The 12617-nt window shown below is 49.0% G+C and overlaps 1 protein-coding gene across 3 annotated transcripts; it reads left to right on the top strand.

Moving 5' to 3' along the window:
* Positions 1–1235: 1235 nt before the first annotated feature.
* fndc5b (fibronectin type III domain containing 5b) lies at positions 1236–11705 on the top strand. 3 transcript variants are annotated; one of them, XM_003968998.3, is made up of 6 exons: positions 1241–1634; positions 3904–4022; positions 4397–4595; positions 6367–6456; positions 7263–7457; positions 7745–11705. In XM_003968998.3, the coding sequence occupies exons 1-5, from the start codon at positions 1556–1558 to the stop codon at positions 7400–7402; spliced, it is 627 nt and encodes a 208-aa protein (XP_003969047.1). In that variant the 5' UTR covers positions 1241–1555; the 3' UTR covers positions 7403–7457; positions 7745–11705. The 3 variants fall into 3 exon arrangements, with proteins under 3 accessions (XP_029701453.1, XP_029701451.1, XP_003969047.1); XM_029845593.1 differs by lacking the exon at positions 3904–4022 and having other exon boundaries at positions 1236–1634; XM_029845591.1 differs by lacking the exon at positions 6367–6456 and having other exon boundaries at positions 1240–1634.
* The last annotated feature ends 912 nt before the right edge of the window (positions 11706–12617 follow it).

Genomic DNA, 12617 nt, shown 5'->3' with positions numbered 1-12617 from the left:
ACAATCGGGATCGTTTCAACCCAAATCCCTGCCATTTTGTGGGGATCCTTGCACCCCATGAAGTGCCCTCAGTTATCCCATAATGCATTGTGAATCAGCGTGCACCTCCTCATCACTCTAGTGGATGTATGAAGAGAGGAGCTCCTCCCAAACCCAGAAATCTCTCACCTCTGTGGGGACGACGGACGGGACAAACGGGGGTCTTTTTGGATGCTGAGGACACCGAGAGGTCGTCGGGGGCGACTGGTGGAGCCGTCGGTGGCGCGATCGCAGATTTATGACGGCCGTCATCAGGAATAGTTCCCTCAACCTTCAGCTGGAGGAAGAGGAGGGAAGGAGAGTGACACCTCGGTACCAACTCATTGGAATGAGGGAGACATTAAAAAGCTTCTGTGAGGAATGTTAATCGCATATCGATTGGTGTAATCTATGGCCAAAAGCGCGTCCCTGGGTCCCTATAGAGGATCTCATTGTTCTACACAGCAGTGTTCCCTCGCAGCTGACTGGATTTATGGCCTTTATGTCCTTTTAATGCTCTGACACCTTCCTATTTGAATATGATATTAAACAGGCCATTCATCTTATGGACCACATGGGTCCAATATCACAACCCAGTGGAACTTCTGCGTTATATCTGTTCACTAAGGAATGTTTTCCTGTTTGAGCTGGTTCTTTTTTTCCCCATTTTTGTAATTGAGCAGATGCTTCATGGCCTCAGACACACATTCATCATGTTTATTATCAGCACCGTTCCCAACCTTCTGTGTCTCGAAGCTAATGGGAAACTACGAGGAGCAGGTATAAAATAAAATACAAGCAAATAAACCAACAGTATTCCAACACAACCTTTGGAAGAACGAACAAACACAAAACAGAGGGGAAAATGATTTCATTTATCCTTGAATGAGGGAGGTCAGGATCTAATTGTGCAGTAAGAAATGCAGAAAAAGACGAGATCTCTACAGATTACATCACCTTTTCAGTTTGGAGCATCCTCAAAGACAAATGTTTCCCAGCTCTAAGTTTAAAATGCCATGGAATAGAGGACATGAATAAGCTTTAAAACCTTTGTTCATTACATCTCATGTTTACGGCTCACGGGCACGGTTATTGGTTATCTTACATTGCCGCAGGTGTGTGCGTGTGCGTGTGCGTACGTGGAAGAGAGGGAGGGAGAGAGAGAGAGAGAGAGAGAGAGAGAGAGAGAGAGAGAGAGAGAGAGAGAGAGAGAGAGAGAGAGTCATTCCAGATGCGCACCGCTCGCCCCTCTCGGTAGTAAAGCCCTTCCACGCCGCCCGCTAACGCTCACACTCTGCTGGGCTTCTACAGGACCGTTGGCCGGGGTCCACAGGGTCCATCAGCATTACGACCAAAGCCACCGAGCACCACCGCCTCCCCCCTCAGCTCCTGCTGCTGCAGCCTCCCCAGCTCAGGTGAGCCTCACCAGCACCACAGGTCCGCTCGTCCCGGGAGCCGAACGGGAATGCCGGCCGCTCCATCCCCCTCAGATGGGATGTTATAAACAGGTCGCCCAGGATGAAGAAGCGGGAGGAGGATGGCTAAACCAGGCTGTTCTGCGGCGCTGCTGCTGCCTCTCCTGCTGGGCTTTCTGTCGGCGTCCTCCGTCGGTGCCGGTGAGTTTTTCCTCCACCACAGGTTGACCGACACAGCGCGCTGCTGTCTGGGCACGTTTGCACCGGAGGGTGACTCCATGCTGGGATGTTTGTGACGGCCAGATCATTAAAAAAAAGGGAAGAAAAAAAAAGGGGGGGAAAAAAAGCTTTATTTTAAAAATAACGCCAGTTAATTTCACTGGTCTGGAAAAAAAGCTTCTGTGCAAGTTTAAAAATCATTATTTCGAAGTTGCTGATGTGTATGTGTATATGTGTGTGTGTGTGTGTGTGGGGGGGGGGGGGGGGGTTTGCTATAGGTGTGATTACTATTGTTACATCAGAGGCTGCATTTAATCCAGCAAAGCTCCAAAGCTAAAGTTGTCTTAAGGTCTTACCAGCTAGTCCAGCAGTACATTTTAATATCAGCTTCCTTATTTTTAATTTGACTGTCATCTTCTGGCATTTGCCCCCATTGGAATAAAGATTCACTCTTTCAGCGCTCAACACTTGAACCTCAACAGAGTTTGTTCTCCAGAGGAAATAGATAAAGAAATGGCTGTTCTTATCTGAAGGCCTGCAGCTGCTTCAGTAATACCCCATGTGGGCTCCCTCCCACCTCCTGGTGTCTGATATTTGCCCTCTGGAGGCTCAATCTGCACCTCTTCCTGGCTGCAAACCTTTAAAAAATGGCCGAATCCCTCTATTTTCTGTGCTGGAAGAAAAATGGTGGCGAAAAACAGCTTGTGGAACAGCCAGTTGCTGTGCACACACCAGGCACTCCGCATGAGCAAACACACACACAGAGCCACCGGGAGCCGCTCGGCGAGTTCGGCCCTCACGGATGACAGCCTCGGCCTGCCGGCGGCGCTTGCGGCGACGTGTTAGCACGAGTGGCGGAGGATGGAGGGAAGAGAAAAACCCGTTGTTTCTATTTATTTAGCAGTATTTGCAGAGGTGTAAAACAAGGTATTCAGGAAGTGACAGATGGTGGAGCTGATCCAGCACGAAAAGGACAGAAGAATGTTGCCCTTCACTGCCTGACTGAGGGCAGAAGACAGTTTGATAGTCCTTAAAATGCTCTCCTAATGGTAGATACAAGGGTGCTGACCCGAGTCGGTGGCCTCTGTCCTGCTGGGGTTGTCTTCTAGTAGCATTTTATTAATGAACTTTGGACCTCTGCCATTAGGACCAGTAAAAGATTTTCAAACATGTTGTGTTTTAGGATAATAGAGACTTTTCTACTCAATATTTGCAATTATTTCACACAATAGCTTTTTTTTTAAACCCTTGGGAAGTTTTTCTTACAAAAACCAGACGAATTATAATAATTGATTCTCAATTATATGGATATTTAGTGCCATGTTTTAAAGCAAACTACATAACTGTATGAACACATATATTAAAATACATTTTTGCATTTTAAGAATTATTAATTTCTTAACCTCTGTGGATTCACAAATAATGGCTACAGTACCACAAGTGACCATTGGGTGAGAATGGGACCCAGTCCTAAACCATTTTCAAATGACAATGCTAAGTCACAGTTACTTTGTATACATACTTTAGATCAATTGGTTCTAATATGCACAATCTTCATTTGGGAATTTACTTACGATAAAGGGCAGTGAAGAGCAAAGGTAGTGTTGAGGACTTGAATAGGATGCAAAAATGACATGTGACTAGATGAATACCAAGAGAAGTGCGTGCTGTGGAAGGGTTGGTTAGTGACTCTGAGCCCATCTCCAGCTGCTTCTGCACCGTTGGGCACCCAGACAGACAGAAGTAGAGGAGGAGCGGCGCAATAATAACTCAACTCGCTGCTAGAGCATCGCCCGGCTGCGGCCCCAATGAGCACTTTAATCTTAAATCACCAGTTCTTGAGGTGAATTTGGGGAATTCTGGGTGCGCAGATCTCAGCTCATATCTCACACATCAATTGATCTCCTCCCAAATGGTGCAAGGGCTCCGAAACGAGGGCCTTTACCCTAAAACATTAGAATCAAAGGACAGAGCGAGAGAGGAAATTCAGCCTCATGAGCCAGGATTTAATGAGGTGTGCGTGGGTGCAAGAGGCGAGAGGAATAAGCAAAGATGGGAAGATATAAAGCACCGAGGAGCAAGAGGAAATCTCCTGAGAAACCCCGAGAAAGCGTGGGGTTAATTAGAACAGGCATTACTGAAACCAAGAGGATTGGGAATCAGACTGTGGGAGCGAGAAGGTGCGATGTTGTGTAGAAATGTGTAATATTTATAAGCTGGGTGCTCATTTTTGGCTGCCCGCCCTTGTCAGACACCCTGCTGTCAGCTCCGCTCAATGTGACCATCAGAGAGATTGAAGTCAACTCGGCCGTGGTGACATGGGAGATCCTGGAGGGGGATCCCGTCATCGGATTCGCCGTCACCCAACAGGTACCGCCATCTGCTGGGTGGCTTCTCGCTGAGGGCTTGTAGTGGTGCTCACTCAGCCTTCTTTATACACACAAAACTCCTCCATGTGCTCAGTTTTATGCCAAACGAACACTTAAACTAGATTGTGAGGCTGCTATTTTAAGCTAGAAACATTACATAATGTCACTTTTAATTTATTCCCTTCTTTAATTAGGATTTTTTTCCCCCAGTTGGAGCAAAATAACCTGAGCCAGCGGTCCTCGCTGGATAATAATGTACATTTTAAGTAGAGTCTGCAGAGAAGCCTCGTTCTTTAGTTTACACTGGAGGTGTTAAAAAGAAAAAGTCTAACCTGCAGCGGCGTCCTTTTAAATGTGATTTCCTGGCCTCTGCAGAAGAAGGACGTGCGCATGCTGAGGCTCATCCAGGAAGTGAACACCACCACGCGCTCCTGCGCGCTGTGGGACCTGGACGAGGACACCGAGTACATCGTCCACGTTCAGAGCATCAGCATGGGGGGCAGCAGCCCGCCCAGCGAGCCCGTGCTCTTCAGAACGCCCAAAGAGTCGGAAAAGATGGCATCCAAGAGTCCAGGTGATAGAAGATCGCTTTTTTTTAGTATCTAGGCAACCAAAAGATGTAAATATGAATATTTATAACATTTCACACCCACTTACATTTTTTTTCTACAATATACGTGTACAAATGAACACAGTGTATATGAGTATATGTGTGGACTCCTCCCACCTGCCATATGATATGATCTAATTCTATAATGCAGAGGCTGCCGCTATCCGGAGCTTCCAATTTTATCGCGCCTGTCCCAGTTACAGCGCCGCGAGGGGCTGCTTCGGAGCCTTGCGGCTAACGCTAAACGCTCATCAGCAACAAGCTGATAAAAATGGAAATGTAGAAAACACCTCCTGCGCGCGAGCTTGTCAAGCCCTGTTGACACAGCGTGGCCTCTGAAGCAGGAAGGAAGGCCAGACCCGACTGTCACAACTGTGACTTCATTTGGGACGTTTTCCCCCCCACCGGAACGGCAGATAAACATGTTTGCATTCCCCTCAGGAAGGGCAGGTAGTCTAATCACATCCAGGGCTCAGGTTTAAATTAGCCCTTTTAATATTTGCAGTGTGTTTTACAGGCATTTGTTCCATTTAAGCAGAACCTTGGATGGGAGGATTATGGCTGGAGGGCTGAAGGGACTCTGGCAACAGAATCTGTGTTTGTCCCCTGACTTTAGATCATTTTCTAGGATCCAATATTTCCAAAGGCTCTTTAGATTAGACTGAATCTATAGATATTAACACGATACCTCCCCAGACGGCAGCAGAGGACTGACCACATATGAATTCTATATAAGCGGAACTATTCGTCTTAAATTCAATGGAAAACTTCTTTACACCACCTTTGATGGAATGGCCCCTGCCTCTGTGTGTGTTTGTGTGTGTGTGTTTATAGGAGCTTTCATTAGCTGTCCTGATTAAATCTCAGTCATTCCCCCTCCCCCTCTAAGTAGACATTAATCAGCCTGCCTCGCTCCAGTACCTGCAGGTGAGCTGCAACCCAGCCTGCAGCCGTTTACTAGAGCCCCCCCGGATCTCTGCAGCCCACATCCAATAATACCGTTGTCCCACAGCGCTGAATCCCAAGGTGGCTTTTTGAGGAGGGCAGGAACATTCAATAGTAGAGACAGAATATTTCAGAGCCCAGCCCCGCATGCTCGGGTGCATCGCCACGGCGACAGCAGACGAACACGAGGTCGTTCGACGCTGCCACAAATGAAAGAGTGAAGAGGGGCGAGAGCGGCGCTAAACAACGAAATAAGCACATTTCTGCACAACGGCCTATTGAATGGCTGAGCTCGGCAGAACCTGGGAGCCAAAAGGAATCCCGGAGGAAGCTTGTGTCAGATCGAATGAAGCGCACGGAGAAAACTTCACTACCTCGGTGGGGAGGGAGAGAGCCCCCCCCGAAGCCAACGACTGACACAAGTTATAGCCGCAGATGTTCGACCTCTTTTATATATTCTCTGTCAATATTTAACGCTCGTTTCAGGCACATTTTTAACATTCCAGGAATGTCTCCAAAAGCCCCGCCCACAAAAGTTTATCAAACTAAAAAAGATCTGCTCTGCTCAACTCCGAGGAGCTGGAACCTCTCCAGCTCCTCGAGCTTTGATTACACCGAGAAGATCGTGGACCTTCCACCGCCCCCATCGCCATCCTCCTGGCCCGTGTTCGTTCCTTTTATCTTCCCCCTGCAGACGTTCACACCGATGGCAATTTTCACAACTGCTCGCGGGACAATCGGCCCCCACTGGTGCTGTTGTTGACTCGTGTGTTGTGTGTTCACGCTTCAGATGAGGTGACGATGGAGGAGGTCGGCCAGGCGGCTCAGCTGAGAGCTGGAGAGCTCATCATCATTGTAGTGGTGCTCATCATGTGGGCAGGTAACGGTTCCCCTTCTTCTCACCGCAGAACTTAAAGGATTAAAGCCTTTAAGGCGGTGTTGACCAAAAGGTTTAAGGCATCACTGGTAACATTTCTTTGTTAGCTGAGCAGAGCTAGCGGTGCTCGGGAGCTAATTAATTCCACTTTGCCCAACGCGGGAGCATAAATCTGGCCCTGAATGCAGCACAAGGAGCTGTAACATCTACATCGCTGTCCGCTCTCGAGCAAACCGAGGGCTGACGGAGACAGATGGAGATACAAAGAGCATTGCAGACGCTGCACAGAGGGGAAAAAACACAAGCTGAAGCGAAAAAGAAAAAACAAAGCAGGGCAGGATGGTGAAGAAGATGATGCTGGAGTTGAGCATATTGTATTTTTCAGCTTTTAATTGGGCCTGTGGGGCTGGAGGACATCAGAGCAAAGATCGTCTCCTTTGGTGTTGCCGTGATCACATGAGCGGCGGCTGACATAAGCAGAACAAGAAAGACAGGCGCCTGTTCAGGCTAGTTTCCCCCCAGGTCCTCCACTCCAAAAAATTCTCTTTTTTCTTTGATTATGCTTGTTTTCTTCATCCGTCTCCGCTATGCCGCGCTTTTAATCTTCCCCTCGACTTCAGATCACCGAGTTCAAACCTCTGTCAGCGGCATTGGCGCCTCTGTTTCGCACCCCGCTGATGTTAACGATGCATAAAGAGACAAATGGCGCTCACCTCACGGCGCGTTATATTACCGCAAACATCTCGCGCGCGTGGTCAAAGTCTGCTAGCACCCATTGTTCCTCAGATTTGATTCCCTTTGCCACGCAGGCGTGATCGCCCTGTTTTGTCGCCAGTACGACATCATCAAAGATAACGAGCCCAACAACAACAAGGACAAAGCGAAGAACTCCTCGGAATGCAGCACCCCGGAGCACCCACAGGGGGGGCTACTGCGCAGCAACGTCTGAGAACCGCCCGGATCGGCCTCGTGCAATAACACAACCCCTCAAAACCTCAGGAAAGGTGAGGAGCTGCAAACACTCTGGGCCATTTCGCCACTCTTTTACACCGTTATTGAAATCGTTCCTGGCTAACGTTTTATTTTCTGCAGTGGTACACAGCCGAATTACCGCGCGTCCTTGTTTCGGCCCGTTTTCTGCAGCCGATCCGTCTCCATTATCAGTGTTTACTCTGCAGAACGGAAGGCTGGACGGGTGTATGAACACTGGCAGTTTAGGAACAAAATCAGAAAGGAATGAGAAGAAGCTGCGCGTTTGTTTCTCATCAAGGCATCCGTGTGTTTCTTTCAGGCCCTGAGAGCAACCGAAAGCCATTTTCACAAACGATCATACCCAGGAAGCGATAAACTATTACCAAAAACCTCTTCTGGACATGAAGAATACAATAACGGGCAGGAATCAACAGAAAAGGACTGCGCTCCCCTCATTTTCGGCAGTGAATAAACCTGGAGCGGCGCCTGCTCTGAACGCGCCGCCAATATCCACAACAGAGCGAAATCGGCTGCCTGTTTTTCTCCCTTTCTTCTTTTTTGTCCAAATCCCCATGGATCGCCGAACAGGAAACGGGCTCCGCGTTTGAGACGGGGACGCCAGAAATGTAGGTTGCCTCACAACGATGAGCGGCCAGGCTCTCTGCGGCCGTCGCTCCCTCGCCATCAGCGCTCTCTGCCTTCATTCCAGCAGTTTGTGTAGCGGCCCATCTCTGCCCCCTCCGTCTTTCTGTGTCGATGTCTCCCTGATGATAAAGCTGCCGCCCGGTGATCCTCCCTTGTGAACGACAGCTCCCCCCCCCCCCCCCCAGGGTTGTGAAAATGGTATCATTTTGTTATCAGTTGAGAAACACAGCACATCGCGGATTTTCTCCTTCGTCTCTGTCTCTCGCTCACTGTCACCAGTTCAGTGATGCGTCCTACTTCCCCCCCCCCCGACCCTTTTGAACTGAAATTCTAACAGCCTCAGCAGTTCAGTGATACAATCTCACTTTTTGTGGGGGGAGGGGGGGTTGTTTTGCTCCATGTGTTATCTGAATGCAGCCACAAGTCTGGCCGAAACAGGAAGATAACATTTGATCGCGATCCTTCTGATCATGGCTGCGTATTCATTAGCATGTGCTGCCTGTGGTCTGCAACAAGATGTGCAGGGAATGAAGATGGCCATTTCCCCCCCTGGGGGGGGCTGTGTAGTGGCTGGAGATTAGACGCAACGCAACGGTCCGGTCGTGCGTTTCCTGCTGATCTCGGACTGCAACGGCGTCGACAAAGCAATCGCGACGAGCCCGACGCACATAGATCTTCATCAAGAAATGTGACAAAGCAAATGTTTTCTGTTAGACTGAAATGTAAATGGTGAGTAAGGAGCAATTCTAACTCCCCCCCATCCTGGTTACACCCAGGCTTACACCACAAACAGCCTCCAAATGGTCACAATGGAGCTAAATCTGTTGTCCTGTCTCCTGTTAAGGTAGGCATGCTAGCTATAGGAAACTGACCTTACTAGCTACTAATGCAAAAAAGCTCATCATATTTGATTAAAACCCGCCAGTAAGTTAGCGGCCATGGAAAGGAATCCACGCTGGGCGGAACTCTTGAAATGGAGGCTCGTTTTAATGGTTTGCGGACCGAAGCAGGTCGGCGAAATTACCCAGCGGAACGCCGAGAGCCCGCTTCTAAAGGAGAGGTCACTCCTAACTGACCCACTTGTGTAGTTACTGCATCATCAAAGGCTTCATGTGAAGGAGCTCATCTGGATTATCTGGATAAAAAAGAATTCCAACGTCCTTCGCCCCTCAGCATAAAAGCTTTGATGAAGTGGTAACTATCATTATCTGGTTTGAAGCTTCCCCAATTATTATGTCCCGTCTGCAGGATTGCAATTTTATTGGGCCCGACTCCTCGATGCCGACTCCAGGTCAGTGAAGGGTCTGAAGATGTCGCGGAGCTGAGCTCAGGAGACGAGGACATATGAGAGATAATGAGCCCTCGCCTGATATGGACTTAATCAGCACCATATACTCTCGCGCACACCTTCCACTTAATGTTGCGGCCGTATTTAAGGCCGCCCTGTGCTGACAGAGGCCACCATTACTTTCTCGTTTCAATCATATTTTCCTCACCGAACCCTCACCCGGCCGTCCATTTTTCACCCGCCGGCTCCTTTATCACGCAGCCTCCTTCCACCCTCCGCTATCTCCGGCCTCTCTCCTCCTCGCCGCTGTCTCGCTCGTATATCACGCCGACTTTGCTCATTTCTCCCCCAATATCAGCTTCTCGCCGCCCTGTTTCTCATTATGTCCACTCTCAGACTCCAGTTAGCAGCTCTGCACTTCTCCACATTTCTTCTTCTCAAGGCTCGTTTATCAAATTTGAGTTTCTGGCTCGATGAGATGGAGACTACCTGGTCAGCAAGCGAGGGGAAATAGACCAGAGGCAGGGTGTTGATGACCGGATCAAAGGTGGAGATAATGGAGATGTAAAAAGGCACTTTATTCCACTCTTGATAAGCACAGGGAATGAGATTTATTCAGGCGTGGATGTGGATGTTGTTCCCGCTTCGACGCGGCCGCGTGTTTTGCTGTGTTTTTGTACATTTCAAGAATGTTTCCCCACTGATTTGATTCCCAAACTCAATACTAAAACGCCGCTTTAGGTGGCACCTGAATGTATCATTGGACATAAATCCAAAAAGAAGATGATTTTCCAACTATGCCGGACTTCCTATTTTCAAAATGCAAATCGTTGCCGTTTTCTCTCGCTTTCGTTTACTCGGCTGCTGTTGCCCCAGTGAGCCGAGCGTCGTGGAGACGAACGTCCTCTAGAATTCAAAACGCCACCAGATAAAATCCTCCCGCGAGCGCCTCGACACATATTAATAACTGGTTTTGACGCGGCGCCTCGAGTCTGTCGGCATTTAAAATATTCAGCTCACTGCTGACAGATGATCTTTTTGTAACAATAGATCTATGAGATTACGAAGAAAGCGGTTTATTTAATCTCCCAGGTATCTTGGAATGCTAAACTAGCCTGGACATCAGAATCCCTGCACGTGCGTGTGCATGATTCCATGTATAAGATGGTCGGATTAGCACGGCTAGATGCTATTCTAGATCTCCCCTTTAAAATGAGGGAATAACAGAGCTGAAATCTGCTACACATACTTCAAATAGCACAGAAATGAACGTGAATGCTAACGGGACACACACATCCGCTCTCTGGCTGGCTGTCACACTGAGGGGACGCAGGCAGGGACAGGGGACGCAGGCAGGGACAGGCAGCTCTGGCTCTGGCTCTGAAGCTGCAGGAGGCGGCTGGACGGCTGCTGGAGGTCGAGGGTGAGGCTCATATCAGGAGCACAAGACCTGAACCAACATTGTTCAAGGCCTCCAGCGCAACCGGGGGGGCTGTTTCTCGTGTTCAGTGTGCAAACGTTGCCACCATGGAGGCTTCTCTGCACCGTCTGTGGGTCGGCAGCAGGAGGCATCTCGCCGCTCTCCGCCGTCCATCACCAGCATCTCCCCACATTCTCCGCTTGAACCCCAAACGCCGCCACAGGACGCTGAACTTTAAAATAACCCCGGCGGCCGCAGGACGTCCTACGTTGGAGGACAAATACACACAGATGAACAAGCCATAAACATGCATCATCAGAAGGACGGATAATTCAATTTGCTGTACTTTCTATGCGATTTCTCCTCAGAAAGCAACTTTTTCTCCCCCTCTCTTGGAAAAATGCTCGTTTGTATTCATAATCTCGCCGCGGTGAAATGAATCCATTTGTACGGGTGTTTGAGGCTCTCAGTCCATGTAGGCTTAGGAAATGTTAATCCAACACTATCGCGCCACCAGCTCGCCGGCAGCCACGGCCTTAAAAACAAATCCGTGCTCACGGACTCGCGGCCAGGTGGCTGAAATCATTCCCTTCAGTTGTTTGCCTGCACTGTAGCTGTCTGGATGAGTGACTGCTGAGAATGAGCACTATAAAAGGCCCCATACAGTAAATAACAGGGCTATTTACCTGTGGCATATATTTGTACTTTGTGTCAAAGCAAATAACCAAGAAGCATGGATTTACAGCAGACCAACGGCGCCAGCGTGTCCTGTACGACCACCACATCTGTGTGTGAACCATTTTGATGTTTCATGAGGGCTAGCATGACTCTGCTATTGCTCACCCGTGGTATATGCTATATACTCTATTTCTATAAGGATATAAACGTCAGATACAGTATTATGGAGTAAATAAAATATTTTCAGCACACGAGCTGCGTCTGTGTGTGTGTTCCTGTACAACATATGCGAGTGTAAAGCCGTCTGCACGACATCAGGGCCAGTGGACATTTCTCAGCCCGAACGTCTCGATGGACGCGCTGCCGCCGTCCAACAGGACGGCACGGACCCGCAGAACCGGCTCTTCCCAACTGTGTAGTCCCTTGAAGCTCCACGCCTCCGAGTTTATTGCTTCCATCCATGGACGTCGCGGCGCCACCGTCTCTGGGGCTCAGCCGGCGTCAGTCTGTGGACAGGTGCCTGGGAAAATGTGGCTTCGATGATGTCGTGATTGACAGCTGGCATCTGCTCAGGAGTGGATGAGCATGAGCTCATTACCACGGCAACGAATGGAGCTCCAAACGGCACACAGGCCCGGGATGGAAACACTTAAATGGGCGTAAAATGGATAGAGCCTCCTGACCGCCGGTCATAAAGCAGCACAAATCCAGATGATCCGCCCTGACTTCAGGCTGGTTGGTGGCACAAAAGCGCCAGACGTGCTTGTTTCTATCCTGTAAATACGATGATGTAATTACTGACAAAGATCAAATCTGTCCGAGGACAATAAAAGGGAAACTGTTCCATCGTTTGACCTTGATGCTGGAGCCACTGACTTCTCTGGGCTTCAGGCAGCCATCTTATTGCATGCGTGTGGGCAAAAGGCTTCTTCTGACTTTTGCTCGGCTTTATCTTCGTGTGCTGGCTTTCATCAAAGTTACAGAGAGACGGGGAGTTGGAGCTCCCTTTGAGAAAAAGCCTGTTAAATAATGCAGGTGGTTAAGTAAGCTTGTCAGGTTGAATTGCACAAAAACAGGCCGACTTCACTGAGCCACAGCCTGTTAGATAGAGAACCACGGGGTGTGTGTGTGTGTGTGTGTGTGCGTGTGTGGGTGTGACTT

This window comes from Takifugu rubripes, chromosome 12 (assembly GCF_901000725.2).
Source record: "Takifugu rubripes chromosome 12, fTakRub1.2, whole genome shotgun sequence".
Taxonomy (NCBI): Eukaryota; Metazoa; Chordata; class Actinopteri; order Tetraodontiformes; family Tetraodontidae; genus Takifugu; species Takifugu rubripes.
The sequence above is the reverse complement of the archived record's forward strand: the minus strand, read 5'-3'. Positions and strand labels throughout refer to the sequence as shown.

What these genes read in the sequence shown, in the direction of transcription:
- fndc5b (XM_003968998.3), top strand. Translation starts at nt 1,556, where the DNA reads ATGGCTAAACCAGGCTGTTCTGCGGCGCTGCTGCTGCCTCTCCTGCTG. An exon ending in GGCGTCCTCCGTCGGTGCCG is followed by an intron (nt 1,635 to 3,903) that starts GTGAGTTTTTCC and finishes CGCCCTTGTCAG; the next exon opens with ACACCCTGCTGTCAGCTCCG. An exon ending in GGTGCTCATCATGTGGGCAG is followed by an intron (nt 6,457 to 7,262) that starts GTAACGGTTCCC and finishes TTTGCCACGCAG; the next exon opens with GCGTGATCGCCCTGTTTTGT.